Source organism: Tauraco erythrolophus, chromosome 16 (genome assembly GCF_009769465.1).
Source record: "Tauraco erythrolophus isolate bTauEry1 chromosome 16, bTauEry1.pri, whole genome shotgun sequence".
NCBI classification, from domain to species: domain Eukaryota; kingdom Metazoa; phylum Chordata; class Aves; order Musophagiformes; family Musophagidae; genus Tauraco; species Tauraco erythrolophus.
In genome coordinates, this window is record NC_141480.1 from 10,198,670 (window position 1) to 10,212,731 (window position 14,062).

The 14,062-nt window shown below is 68.2% G+C and overlaps 2 protein-coding genes across 3 annotated transcripts; one reads left to right on the top strand and one right to left on the bottom strand.

Moving 5' to 3' along the window:
* Window positions 1–565: 565 nt before the first annotated feature.
* On the top strand, window positions 566–11,274 carry DBN1 (drebrin 1). Of its 2 annotated transcripts, XM_086621583.1 has the most exons (16): window positions 566–651; window positions 4,846–4,901; window positions 5,000–5,112; window positions 5,315–5,389; window positions 5,467–5,613; window positions 5,769–5,846; window positions 5,939–6,090; window positions 6,247–6,310; window positions 6,450–6,509; window positions 6,665–6,779; window positions 6,850–6,852; window positions 8,088–8,225; window positions 9,183–9,314; window positions 10,320–10,867; window positions 10,972–11,074; window positions 11,204–11,274. In XM_086621583.1, the coding sequence occupies exons 1-16, from the start codon at window positions 566–568 to the stop codon at window positions 11,272–11,274; spliced, it is 1,941 nt and encodes a 646-aa protein (XP_086477709.1). The 2 variants fall into 2 exon arrangements, with proteins under 2 accessions (XP_086477709.1, XP_086477710.1); XM_086621584.1 differs by lacking the exon at window positions 6,850–6,852.
* A 987-nt stretch (window positions 11,275–12,261) lies between these two features.
* PRR7 (proline rich 7, synaptic) lies at window positions 12,262–13,084 on the bottom strand. Its single transcript, XM_086621741.1, is given in 2 exon segments — window positions 12,262–12,762; window positions 12,764–13,084. Coding segments are annotated over 2 exon segments (822 nt in total).
* Window positions 13,085–14,062: the final 978 nt, after the last annotated feature.

Below are 14,062 nucleotides of genomic sequence, written 5' to 3' on the forward strand. Positions count from 1 at the left end.
GCAGGGGTGCAGAGGAGCCCCCAACATGCGAGGTCCCCAGGGTGCAGGGTTCCCAAGAGCGGGTGGCACAGGTTGCGGGTCCCAAGGGCAGAGGAGAGCCCAGGGTGCAGAACCACCCGGATGCAGGTTCCCAGGAGGGAGATGAGCAGAGGTGCAGGTTTTCGGGGTTCAGGGTCCCTGGGGCGGGGGATGGCCCGGGGTGCGGGGTTGCGGAGGCAGAGCAGAGCCCAGGCTGCGGGTCCTCGGGGTGCAGCATCCCGGGGACCAGCCGTGTGCGGGGACAGCCCGGGGCGGGGGCGATGCTGTCCGCACCCCAGGGGTCCCGGCGCGGTGCCAGCGGCGCGGCCGGCAGGATGCCCTGGGGGCTCGGCGGGGGCCGGGGCGGGGGCGGGGGCCGGGCGGGGGGGGCGGGGGGGGGGGGCGCCGTTCGCGGCGCTAGGACCGGGCGCGGCGGCGGGCGGAGCCTCCCCGCCGCTCGCCCCTCCGCCCGGCCGCTGCGGCAGTGTCTCGGAGGCGGGCAGGCGGCCGGTCCCTCCGGTCCCCCCGGCAGCATCCCGGCCCCGCCATGGCTGGCGTCGGCTTCGCGGCGCACCGCCTGGAGCTGCTCGCCTCCTACCAGGACGTGATCGGCGAGGACAGCCCCACCGACTGGTGAGCGCGCCCGCCGCCGCCGCCGCCCCTTTGTCCCCGCCGCCGCCGCCCTTTGTGCAACGGAGCCGCCCGGTAACACCGGCCGCGCCCCGCGCTGCGCCCCCCGCCGCCCCGGGCCCGCGGTGCCGGGAGCCCCGGCACACAAAGGCGGGCGGGGCGGCGGGGAGTGGGGGGTGTGCCCGGCCCGCCGCCCCCGGTGCCCGCACCTGCCCGCCGCCGCACCGGGCCGGGGCGCGGTCCTCGCTTTGTCTGCGCCGGGCCGGCACGTGCGAGCGCCGGTACCCGCCGCCGCCGGGAGCCCCCAGCAGGGCCCGACCCCCCCCGCCGGGCAGCGAGCGTGGGGAGCGGGGGGGTCTGCGCACTGCGGGGGGGCTCGGGGGTGTCCTCCCGGTCCTGGGCCCGGCCCCGGGTCCCTCGCCATTGTCTGAAACCGGAGCCGCGGGCAGGGGCGCTCGGGGTGGCGGGGATCGGGGCGCCCTCATCCCGGCCTCGCTCCCGGCCGGCCCCGGCGGTGCCCCGGCTGCGGGCGGCACCTCTGCCCCGCAGAGCGAGGCCTGCGGCCACGGGGGACCGGGCATCGCCCCCCGGCCTCGCTGTCCGCGGCCACCCCAGCTCCTGGGGTGCTGTATCCCGGGGGGCTGCGGTGCGTCGTCCCGGGACCACCTCGCCGGGCTGGGGCTGCTGCGGGCTCGGGGCGGGGGGTGGCCTCCTCCGGCGGGACCCCCCGGGCTGCCCTGCACCCCCTGTGCTGGGCACTCCATGCTGCGGGTGCTGGGGCCTGGCCGGATCCAGGCCCAGATGCCGCCAGCTCAGGAGCTCGCAGGGAGCATCTCCCCATCGCCACCCCAATTCTCCCAGCACCTACCTGCACCTCCCAGCCCCTCCCAGGTGCTGGGGGGCCTGCTGGGGCCATTGGTCCCCAGGACCCTCTCCTTGCCCCCCATGGGTGCCTGTGCCATGCGTGGGGGGTGCTGCCGGCACCCTGGGGCGCAGCTCGCTGGGCAGAGCCAGGGTGCTGGGCAGCATTGGGTGCTGGGTCCATGCCGTGCATGCTGCTCGCTTGGCTGGAGTGCGTGCTGTGCACTCACTGACCAGCTGGGGGTTACGCAGCCAGGGTGCCCCCACTCCCCAGTTGGGATGCACCCCACTCTCTAGCTGGGCCTCTGCTGGGAACTCCCCGGGCTGTGTGGGCCTGGGCAGGTCCCTCTCCCTCGGGTCTCTGGGGAGCTCCGTGATGCTGCCACCAGCCCAAGGGCGCCGTGGGCGAGCACGATGTGTGTTGCCGGCCAGGAGGCAGCTGTCAGCCCTGGGTACATCTCGCTTCCCAGCAGTCGTTGCAAAGGAGCCCTCCCTGCCAAAGCTGCTGAGAGCAGCACAAACGGCTCTCGGGAAGGTGAGTGCTGGGGCTGGGCCCCCCCACCTCTGGTGCCGAGCTCTGGGCCCCTGCCACCTCCATCCTTGGGGCTGAGCTCGCCCCATGGTCCCCAGCCCCTCCATCCTGTGCTCAGTGGGGGTGCCTGGCACTCGATGCCAGCAGAAGCAGCATCCGTGCTGCAGGGCCCAGTGCCTGGGTGTGGGATAAGGGGTGATGCTGGAGGGGCTGCATCTGGTGGAGGTGATGGGGACCGTCCCCAAGCAGTGGCCCAGCCTGACTGAGCCAGGGACTGTGAGGACACTGCACCGGAGCCCGGCCCTGGCCTGGTGCTGGGGGATGCCGCGCTTTCACCCGGCCGGGATCCCTGTGTTTAGTCTGGGATTCCCCCCCACCCTGCCCCAAGCCCGGTCCTGGAGGGTCCGAGCGTCCCCTCCCCTGCCCGGCCCCGCGGAGGCTGCTGGGGCCCATTACTCGATCAGAAAGGAATTTGGTGCTGCTTTCTGAGCACACGGACTCCCTGGAGCTCCCAGCCACATTGGAAACACATGTGCCCAGGCTGGGGTGGGCGGGCTGGGGCGATGCTCCCCCCTCCCCGGCCATGGCTTGGGGAGCAGGCAGCTGTGGGTACCTCAGGTGCTGGCACCCATGGGTGCCACTCCAGGGAGCAATGGGGCCATGCGAGGGCTGCAGGGCCACTGTCCCTTTGACGGAGTGATGGGGAATCCTTGCTGGAGTCCCCCAGCTGTGAGGACCCCTCCTCCCTCGGCTGCATGAGGCATCTCCACCCACGTGTGACCCACATGCCGGGAGCCCAGTGGGTGGAAAGGGGCTGTATGGGCTGAGTGGAGGAATTAAAACCCATTGAAGGGGGTAGGTGATGTAGGATGATGCCTGCACCCACTCTGGCACAGCTGGTCCCCACTGCCAGAGCTTGTGGTGATACTATTGGGCTGTGAGTCCCTGGGGGCACCCCTGGGCATGATGCTGGCTCCGGATCCCCCATCCCAGTGTGGGTCAGGTTGTGCTGCTGGGCTATGCTCAGGGCAGGGCTCTGTTTCTGTGGCGGTGCCTGGGATGATGGGACCCTGCCAAGCCCCAGCTGCCCTGTGAGCACCCCTGGGTGCAGGCAGCGGCACTGTGCTGGGATGCCGCCCTGCATGGTGGGAGTTCCAGGGTGGGGAGAGCAGGCAGTGGGTGCCCCCAGCACCCACAGGCTCCCCAGGCAGAGACACCCTAGCTCTGTCCTACTTATTTCCTCCCCTCTGCAGCCAGTTCCATTCCACCCTGTGAGCCCCCAACCCCTGCCCACAGCCCTGGGCTCCCCCAAACTGCTGCCATCCCCCCTATTCCTGGGTGATCACAGCAGATCCCCTGGGCCAGGGCTGCGGTTGCAGGCAGGGGCTGCATTCACCACCCTTCCCCGGCGCAGGCATCGCAGACGGTGCTTTGCAGCTGCTTTGCTGGCTTGAGGCTGGGAGCTGGTGCCGGCTGGGGTGGCTGATTAGCGGGATCGGGATGTGCGGATTAAAGTCAATCTTGTTGGTGCAATTATCTGCGGCTCGCTGCTGGGGGCTCACGGGGCGGTGGGTACTGGGGGGGGGGTGAAGGGAGGCCCCCTCTGTGTTAGGCACCTGCTTGCCTTCCCCTTGTTTTCAACTCTCAAGGTCCAGCCATGGCCCTGGTTTGGGGGTGACTCTGCCCGTAGGGGCCCCCCGATTCCCATCCCTGAGCCCAGCCTCTGTTTGGAAGCTGCAAGCTCGGGTGAGGACAGCTCTGCCTGGCACCATGGGGATTTTGGCACTCTGGAAAGCACCGTGCGGGCGCCGCCAGCCGAATGCCGATCGGCAGAGCCGCCCACCCGCCCCGGTGCAGGGACTGGGGGGGGTGGTCCAGCACGGGCGGCCCCGGCTTTCCGGGCGCAGCGCGTGACGGTGGCAGGCAGGTTTGGGTGCCTGCCAGGCCCCGGCAGGTCCCCACTGCCTGCCTGCCTCCCCCGCTCCCCTCTGCTAATCACCTCGTCATCGGGGCGAGCTGCATCCCAGCTGGGATGGGGGGTTGCCATGGTGATGGAGGATGCTGGTTGCCTAGCAACATCCATCCCCTCGCCCACCCGCCCTGGACTGGTTCGGCATGCATCCTCTCCCCACCTCGTAGCTGGCTGCACACCCCTGGGGAGGTGCAGGCTAGTGGAGGTCCCCATGGAGCCCCAGGGGGCTGGCCAGGGCACAGTGGGAGCGAGAGGGGGTTTCCCATCCGCCGGGAACGGTTTCCAAGGAACAGTCTCCATGACAGCCCCATCACACCCCGGCGGCACATTGATTTGCTGCTGCTGGTGCTCCGGCGTCCTCCCCCGGCCTGGTGCCTCCCGGGCCGGCGGCTCACGCAGCCGGGCACGTGAGCAGCCCCAAGTTCCCTGCTGGGGTGTGGGGCTGTCCCCAAAGCTGGTCAGTAACCAGCAAGGTCGGGGTGGAGACAGAGATGGGCGTGCGAGTTGCTGCGAGGCTGCAGTGACTTGTGACATGTCAGCCAGCTGGTCTCCATGCCCAAGTGACCCTTCTGTCCCCGAGCTTGGAACCCTGCCCCATGGCTGCCAGCCAGCAGGGTAGGGGGATAGGCCCTGTCTGAAGTCCTGCCTGCTCTGCCTGGCAGCCTGGCCCTTTGTGGTGGCGATGGACAAGGGGTTGGGGTGGCTCTGTGGCACCTTGGGGACACCTGGCCAGTCCCCCAGGACCTGCCCTTGCGTCAGTTAGCAGGATGGAGAGGTGGGGGAGCTGCCCCACACTTTGCCCAGCCATAGCTCACTCATGCTGTCTTCCCAGGGCCCTCTACACATATGAGGATGGCTCCGATGACCTGAAGCTGGCAGCATCGGGAGGTAAGGTCCTCTGTCCCTGCAACTGGCTCGGCTCTGCCGGCATTTTCCCTAGCACCCATCCTGGTGCTGGGTGGACGTGGCTGATGGTGCTGTGCCAGGTGGAGGTTTGCTGGAGCTCTCCGGCCACTTTGAGATCCAGAAGGTGATGTATGGCTTCTGCAGTGTCAAGGACCCCCAGGCCGTGCTCCCCAAATATGTCCTCGTCAACTGGGTGAGTGAGGGATCCATGCTGCAGAAGTGCCATGTCCACTGGGGCTGCAGTGTTGGCAGGGGCATGGCTGAGAGTGAGGGAGAAGCCCACGGTGGCCAAAGGGGCTGTGAGTGCCCCACAGTCCTGCTGCCCCATGGTGGTCAGTGGGGTGGGGGTCACCCCACCACGCCTCCCTGGCTCAGCCACTCCCCGGCTGCCACAGGTGGGTGAGGACGTGCCGGATGCCCGCAAGTGTGCCTGCGCCAGCCACGTGGCCAAGATCGCCGAGTTCTTCCAGGTGGGTGACGCTGGGGAGGGGGACGATGCCGCCAGGGCACTGATCCCGGTCCCTCATGGCCGCTCACCACCCTCCAGGGCGTGGACGTCATTGTCAATGCCAGCAGCGTGGAGGACATCGACCCAGGGGCCATCGGGCAGCGGCTCTCCAACGGGCTGGCCCGTGTCTCCAGCCCGGTGCTGCACCGCCTGCGACTGCGGGAGGACGAGAATGCTGAGCCCGTGGTAATGTCCCCGTGGCGGTGGTGGCAGTGGGTGCGGAACGTCCCTCCCACCCGGGGCGCCTGTCTGCTGCAGCCCCTCACCCTGTGTGCTGCTTACTGTTATTCCCCCTCGCTGATCCCAGCCCCTCTGCCCCCCCCACCTCTCCTCCGTCCCAGGGCACCACATACCAGAAAACCGATGCCACTGTGGAGATGAAGCGGCTCAACCGTGAGCAGTTCTGGGAACAAGCTAAGGTGGGGTCCAGGGGAGCAGCTGGTGGCCCCCGGGGAGTGGGGTGAGCTGCCGGCAGGCTGACGGACAGTCCTTCATCTCCCCACTCCATCAGAAAGAGGAGGAATTGCGTAAGGAGGAGGAGCGGAAAAAGGCCCTGGATGCCCGGCTGCGGTTCGAGCAGGAACGGATGGAGCAGGAGCGGCTGGAGCAGGAGGAGCGGGAGCGGCGCTACCGGGAGCGCGAGGAGCAGATCGAGGAGCACAGGCACGGCGGGGGCCGGGGGGGACGTGCGTGTACGGAATGGCTGTGCGCGTGCTGCGAGTGTCTGAGTGGGTGCATGGGTGTTCGGTCATGGGAAGGGGTCGGGGCAGGGGCTGGCAGGAGCCGGTGCCCAGCCTCTCTCCCGTGCCCCCGTTGCAGGCGGAAGCAGCAGAGCATGGAGGCGGAGGAGGCCCGGCAACGCCTGAAGGAGCAGTCCATCTTCGTAAGTGCCGTGACAGGCGTGGGGACAGGGATGGCTGGAGCCAGAGCTGCCACCTGGCATCACCTCCAGGGAAGAGCTTCTCCCAGCCAGGTCCTTAGGGCGTCCCAGGGCCGGGGGGTGACGCCGTGTCTCTTCCCAGGGGGAGCAACAAGAGGAGGATGACAGGCAGCAGCTCAGGAAATCTGAGTCGGAGGTGGAGGTGAGCACGGCAGTGGCCATGCCCAGTGCCAGTCCTTGCTCCCCAGCCAGCGGTGCCCACAGCGGGATGGGGACCGAGCCAGGGGCTGTGTGTGGGGTAGTCCCACAGCCCCGCGCCACCAGGGCGGTGGGTTTCAGCCTCCCCCGTCCGCGCAGGAGGCTGCTGCCATCATCGCTCAGCGGCCTGACAACCCCCGGGACTTCTTCAAGCAGCAGGAGCGGGTGGCATCGGGCAGCAGCGACGCCATCTCACCAGGCAGCCACAGGACAGGTGAGGGGCTGGGGGGGCTGGGGGCAGCGGGGGGGCACAGAGAGGCCAGGGGGGGCTGCAGGCTGCGGAGCAGGTGAGTGCAGTGCTGCTGAGGCTCCCCGAAGCTCGGCGGGTTGCAGCGGGATCTGGGGGGGACCAGAGCTGTAATGTGGGGAGAGGGTGTCCCCTCTATGGTCCCCAGCGTCACAGTTGTAGTGCTGTGGGCACAAGGAGGGCAGGGGGGCGTCTTGCTCTGCTGGGCCACCATCACCACTGCTGCCACCGCACCTCACGGGGCCCTGGCAGCTTGGCAGGGGCTGGGTGCCGGATTGTCTTCAGCAAGGGGGGGCTCGTCTCGCTCCTTGCTGGGGTCATGCACCCACCTGTCACGGCACCACGCTGGCAGCCACGGCGGCAGCATGGTTGGTGCGGTGGGGGTGGCTTGGGAAGGAAACTCATCCCATGGGGGCAGCTGAAGGGGGCAGGAGTGAGTGGGGCAGGTGTGGGACTGGCAGGGAGTGCCCCATGGGGAGGCTGGGCTGCCCCACAGCTGGGGTCCAGCCTGGGGACTCTTTTTGCAGCTCTAGGGCAGGGGCTGCTTGTCCTGGTGGGTGCCTCCGGCCACGGGGCCATGTCATGGGGCTGTGCTGGGGTGGTGCTGGGGGACTACACTGGCGGGGCTGTACCATGGGGCTGTGCCGTGGGGCTGTGCCAGGGTGGGGGCTGTGATGTGTGTTCTTGCTATGTGGTCATGCCATGGGTTATGCCATGGGCTGTGCCATGGGGCTGTGCCAGGGTGGGGGCTGTGATGTGGGTTCTTGCTGTGTGGTCATGCCATGGGTTATGCCATGGGCTGTGCTGTGGGCTGTGCTGTAGTGGGGGCTGTGATGTGTGTTCTTGCTGTGTGGTCATGCCATGGGTTATGCCATGGGCTGTGCCGTGGGCTGTGCCATGGGGTGTGCCTCAGGGCAATGCCATGGGGCTGTGCCGTGGGTCGTGCTGTGGGCTGTGTGTTGTGGTTGTGCCGTGGGTTGATGCTGTGGGACCGTGCTCTGCCTGAGCAGATAGTTGGTCCCATGGCCGTGTCCCGGCCTCTCTCCTCATCTGGCCGCACAGCGCTGCCTCCCATCCACCTGTCCCGCTGTCTTTCCATCCTCTTGTCCCATCATCCTCCCACTGCACCGTTGGTGCTGCCTCCTGTCCCGCTGTCTTCCCACCCCAGTGCCTGGGTGCCCCAGCCCCACCAAGGCTGCTCTGAGCAGGGACTGACCCATCTCTTTGCTCTCTCTCTCTCTCCGTCCGTCCGTCTGTCTGTCTTTCTCTCGGCAGGTCGTCTGCACTGTCCTTTCATAAAGACAGCTGACAGTGGGCCGCCTTCTTCTTCCTCCTCCTCCTCCTCCCCCCCGCGGACCCCTTTCCCCTATATCACCTGCCACCGCACCCCAAATCTCTCCTCTTTCTTCCCATGTAGGTCGCTGAGAGCCCCTGGGCATGCAGCTCTGGGGGGCCAAGCAGTGGCCAGCCGCCCCACAGCCCACCCCAGCCCCACGGCACACCGGGCCAACAGCAGAGGCAGCGCCCCTCCCGCGGGCACCTTGAGCGGGCCAGTGGGGGCTACGCCTGCACCCACAGGCACCCTGCATGCCCCGGCTGGCTGGGGCTGGCCCCACAGTGGGTGCCGTGCCCCTGGGGTGGGGGGATGCAGCAGGCTGTGCCCATGGGGCAGGTTGTGCTGTGGTTATGGGGAGGGGATACCAGGCAGAGCTGTGCCTGGGAAGATGATGCTCTGCCATGGAACGGAACAGGCTGTGCCCATGGGATAGAGGGGGCACAGGGCAGGCTCTGCTGATGGGACAGAGGCGGATGGGGCAGGCTGTTCCTATGAGACAGAAGGGGACGGGGCAGGCTCTGCCCTGGACCACACAGGACTGTGCCCATGGGACAGTGTGGGATGGAAAAGGCTGTGCCCAGGATCGTGTGGGGCTGTGCCCATGGGCCCGAAGGGGCCAGATGGTGCCTGGGGCCATGTGAGGCTTTGCCCGCCCCCCCAGCCAGGAGTAGCAGGACACAGAGCGTGCCTGCGGAGGCAAGGCTGTGCCAGGGCCCATGAGCGACGTGCGATCAGGTCCAGCGTGCACCACGACGGGTATGGGGCTGCCTGGCCCCGTACCTGGCACATGCGGGAGCTGCTGCTGCGTGGGGCCGGTGGGGATGCCCGGAGTGGGGCATGGTGGTTGCTGCACCCATGGGTGCCTTTGCCCTGACACCGCAGGAGGGGACAACACAGTGGCAGGTACATGGTGATGTACATTTGCCAGCTCATGGCCGGGTTGGTGTGGAGCAGGAGCAGGGGTGGCACTGGGGTGCTAGTCCCCTCGCCATGTGGGCAGCCCCCCCACGCCACCCTGTCTCCCTTGTCCGCAGGCAGCCAGTCGGACGCCTACCGCAAGGCCTCGGCAGCGGGCTGCAGCCCCTGCGAGTCCAGCCCGGCCGCCACGCCACTGGGCGAGCCAGGCACCCGCGCGTCGGGTGACGAGACGCCGGCAACGCCCAAAGGTGGGCACAAGGCTGGCACTGCCTGCCCCTGCCTGGGGCTGCCCGGCCACATCCCCGCGGTTCCCCGCAGTGCATCCCTGCTGCAGCCCCTTTGGCTCCTCTGCATGCCCCGCTGCAGCCCTGATGTTGCAGCCCTGCCACCCTCCCTTGCATCGCTCAGTGCATCCACCCTGTCCCGTCTGCATCCCCCGGTATATCCCCGCCGTCTCTGCTGTGTCCTCAGCGCATCCCAACCATATCCGCTGCTCCGTGCCGGTGCATCCCCGCCGTTTCTGCTGCATCGCCCCCAGTGCAGTCCCGCCATCGTTGTTGCATCCCTGCTGTCTCCAGTGCTTTTTCTAATGCCAGTGCATCCCTGCTGTCTCTGCTGCACAACCCCCCCACCATGCATCCCCCCATCTCCAGTGCATCTCCACCATCGCCAGTGTGTCCCCCTGCTCCGTACGTGCCCCCCAACTCCACAGCAACCCGGTGCAGCCCTGCTGTCTCTGCTGTATTCCCCAATGTATCCCTGCCAGCATTGCTGCTTCTCTCTGTGCATCCCCACTGTCCCACTGCATCCCAGCCAGCTCTTCCCCCTCCACTGGCCTTGCTTTGTCCCCACTGGCCCCTTTGCATCTGCTGGTGCATCCCAGGTTCCTCTTCTGCATCTTCCCAGCGCACCCCTCCCCATCCCCTCGACATCCCTCTGTGCCTCCCAGCTACTCCCCCCACCCCAGCAGGGCCCAGCCAACCCCCCCAGGGGATCACCTTGCCCCACACCACTCCCCCCCATCATGTCCCTGCTGTCCCTGGTGCATCCCTGGTACCCTGATGCATCCCTGGTCCCCAGGTGCATGCCATCGGTCCCCTCCCTGCCCAGCCACTCCCACCCATCCCCGCAGCATCTCCCTGCTGTGCTCAGCCCAAAGGACTCCCCTTCTCAGCTGCAGCCCTGTCCCTGCATGTCCCCCAGCCCTGGACAAGGGGGTGTGTCCCCACTGACTGCTGTTGCCCCCCTTGCAGACTCCCCCAGCCCCAGCACCCAGGAGGCCGAGCCCACCACCTCCGAGCAGCACTGGCCCTTCCTGGGACCCGAGGACAAGGCCACCGAGCCCCCCGGGGACGAACCCAGCCCCAGGCCAGTCTGGACAGTAGAGGGTGATGCCCTGGGGGACCTGGTGACCCTGGAGCCCACTGAGCCCTCCCCACCACCTGTGGCCACCGAGCCCCACCCTGGGGGGACCCCAAACCCCGAAAGCCTCATTGACCTGTGGCAGAGTGATGGGGCAACCCCTGCCGCTGCCTGGCCCCTGCCTGCTGCCCCGGTCCCCGAGGGTCCCCCAGCCACACTGCCTGACGAGGGTGCCTTGCTGAGCCTGGACGAGCTGCCCGAGCCCCCTGCCACCTTCTGTGACGTGGAGGAGGAGGATGCAGCCAGCAGGGGGGAACCCCAGCCCCAGGGTCTCAGCTGCCAGCATGCCCCCCAGGAGGATGTCCCAGGCCGAGAGACCCCCCCCATCACCAATGGGGAGATGGCCCCCAAGGACGGGACGCCAGGTCGCGGGGAGCAGGTGAGCATTGCTGGGGGTGGGGGGGGGGGTGGGTGTGTGTGTGTCAAGGAGGTGATGGGTGGCTGGAGGGGCCCTGACTGCCTCCCCCCACGCCCCCGGCCCAGGCCAGCGAAGGCTACTTTAGCCAGTCCCAGGAGGAGGAGGTGCCCCCCTCTGAGGAGCCGTCAGCTAAAGCCCCCCAGCCCATCTTCTACAACAAGCCCCCAGGTGAGAAGGGATGGAGCGGGGGTGGGGTGGGGTGTCTGTCCCACTGTGGGGCACCTGACACCATCTTGTCCCCCTGTGTGGGACACCCCATGCCACCTTGACACCCCCTCCACGCTCCCTGTCCCCTAGAGATCGACATCACATGCTGGGATGCGGACCCCCTGCCCGAGGAGGAAGAGAGCTTCGGGGGGAGCCTGTAAGGCTGAGCCCTGCTGCTGGCACAGGCAGCCCCTCCGGCCAGTGCGGGGCGTGGGGGGGCTGCAGCCAGGGGCCGGGCCCCCCCCCTCACCCCGTTGGGGCCCCGCAGGATGAGGCCTCCAGGTGGGGGCCACCCACTGCGCCCCTGCCCCGGGGCACCTTTTACAGCCCCCTCCCCCTTTTTTAATTTGTCGTTAGGAGCCGTGTCAGCCCCTCCCAGCCCCCCTTAGCAATCCCGTTTCCCGCCCCTGCTGTCCCAGCGCTTTTTCAGGGGAGGGGGGAACACACACTCGCATCCCCTGCCAGGCTGTGGGTCAGAGTCCTCGTTCTCTTCGTGACCCCCGGGAGCCCCCCAGTATTTTGCACGAGTCCAAAAAAATAGGAATAACAATAATAAATGAATATGGCAATAAAGTGACCCGACCGAGGCGAGGCTGTGGCCAGCAGCCCCCCCCGACCCTGGCAGGGAGCTGGCATGGGGCTTTTACTCTCCCCCCACTCCTTTCTCGCCGGGAGCCCCCTCTCTACCCCACCCTGCTTGGCCCCTGCTTGGCCCTTCTCCCCCCATCCTACAGTAACTGTTTTTGGAAAGCACAAGTTCTGTACTGGCAGTGTGCTCATGTCTGTTAATAAATAAAGCGACTCCCATGGGGGCTGCAGCCTGGTGGGGGGGGGGGGGGGTGGGCAGGGAGGGCCGGGATAGGGGGGGTCTGCTGCCACCCAGGGGGGTTCTGTGACACCAGCCCGCTGGGAGGTGAACCCGAGCCACAAACTTTTATTCTCAAACTGTAACAAACAAAAAATTTAAGAAACAGAGCAGAGTCCGGGTCCCCAGCGCCCCCGGCCATGGCGGGGCCGGCGGGGGCCAGACGGGGAACCAGCCCCTTCCGTGCCAGCAGCGATGGCCCGTGCCAGGGTGGGCATCCTCGGGGTGACGCGGGCAACCGAACGCACCCGTGGCAAGGTCCGGGGGTCCCCCGGGGCCACCTTTAGACAGCGGTAGTCCTGCCGAAGAGGGGCATGGAGACCGGGAGGTGCCAGGGTCCCGGCTCGTAGGTGTCCCTGCTGCTGAGCTCCGAGTCCGTCCAGCTGGGAAACATGCGGGGGGAGCACTCTGCCTGCAGGTAGAGGTCCGGGCAGGCAGGGCCGGGGCTGGCTGAGCGGGGCAGGTGCAGCGCCGAACCATAGCCAGCATCCAGGAAAAGGGGTTTGTAGCTGGGGGGCTGCTCCTGCTTCTCCAGCCGCTCGTGGCTCAGGAAGGGGGTGTTGATTTTGCGGTAGAGCCCCCGCGTGTCCATCAGCACCTCGCTGTACGGCGGGGGGGGCTCCGCCATCAGCAGTGCCTCCTCGTAGCACGGCGGCTTCGACAGGTCCGATTCTGCAAGGCAAAGCCCCCCCCGACCCCCCGCCGTCAGTGCTGCGCTCCAGCTCTCACGCTGTGTCCCCGCCCCCCCCCCATAAAAAGGGGGAGGCACGTGCTCCGGGGATGCCGAGAGCCCCCCCGTGCTCCTTACCGTGCCGACAGCTCCAGGGCCGGGGGGGTGGGATGTGGTGGGGGTGATGATGGTGGGGCTCAAGGCGGAGGCGGTGGGGGATGGCGATGCCGGGGGGGCTGCCCCCATAACCCTCGTAGTGCAGTGGCTCCAGCTCCAGCGCGCGCAGGCTCTGCTCCCGCAGCCGCTCCTCCTGCTGCCGCTTCACCCGCCGCCGCAGGTAGCTGCAGAAGCAGCACAGCAGCACGATGAGCCCCCAGATGAGCCAGAAGCCCGCGAAGCAGGTGAGGAAGGTGTAGGTGCCCTGGGACATCACCATCTCGGCTGCTGGCCCCGGGGGGGGGGGGGGAGGCCCCCGCCTCTCCCTGCCCTCGGGGTGGGGGATGGGATGCTCAGGGCAGCAGCAGGGCCAGGGCAGGACCCGATGCCATCAGGGCCACTGAGGGCATCTCCCCGGGCCGTGCCCGGCAGCGTCTCCTCTGGCCCGTGGGTGCCCGCTGTCAGGGGTCCGTCCTCGCCATGGAGCCAGGGGGGGCTGGAGCGGGTGGGTCAGGCCTGGGTATGCTGGGCGGGCGGCGGGGCGGGGGGCCGGCGGGGCGGGCGGTGGGGGGATGGGGCCGTCGGGGTCCCGCTGCCCATCGCTGGGAGGGAGCCGCTGGGGAGGGGGCCCTGTAACGAGACAGATGGGAGTGTGAGCATGGCGGGGACACGGTTGCCCTGTTCCCATGGTGACTTGCTCCACATGCGCAGCGGCACCTGCAGCCGGCGAGGAGCCATGCCCGGCCCCACAGGCACCCCCGCCATCGCCCCCACGGCTGCAAACCCACACCCTGCCCACCTGGCACCCCACCCCAGTACTGCTGGGCACCCCAAGGCGGGAGACGGATGCTGCAGCCATGTGGCTGCAGCCATGTGGCATCGATGCCCTCGAGGTCACGGGGCGTCTCCTGGCATCCCCCCCACTCCTGCCCACCCAGCACACCCCAAATCGGCTGCAGAGTCCGGGCACCTCAGCTCCCACACCACCCCACACCTCCCCACAGCGGGGTGTCCCAGGGAGGATGAGGAAGGACACACGGAGCTGGCAGCCAGCTGCCTGTGGCACGTGGCGTTCGTGGGAGCACGTGCACCATGGCCATTGCTGGCCTCGCGGCCACTAGGAAAGATCAGGGGATGGTGGCACCACGGTGGTGATGCAGGGAGGGGGTCGGTGGTGATGGGAACCATCATCCCTGCCAGGTCACTGCCTTTAGGCAGGCTGACAGCTCGGTCACATCCTGCCGAGTGCCAAACAGGG

Bases quoted from the DNA above. Each gene is read 5' to 3' on its own strand.
- DBN1 (XM_086621583.1), top strand. From the start codon at position 566: ATGGCTGGCGTCGGCTTCGCGGCGCACCGCCTGGAGCTGCTCGCCTCC. The intron at 5,847-5,938 runs GTGGGGTCCAGG...CCACTCCATCAG, and splicing joins AGTTCTGGGAACAAGCTAAG to AAAGAGGAGGAATTGCGTAA. The intron at 6,311-6,449 runs GTAAGTGCCGTG...GTCTCTTCCCAG, and splicing joins TGAAGGAGCAGTCCATCTTC to GGGGAGCAACAAGAGGAGGA.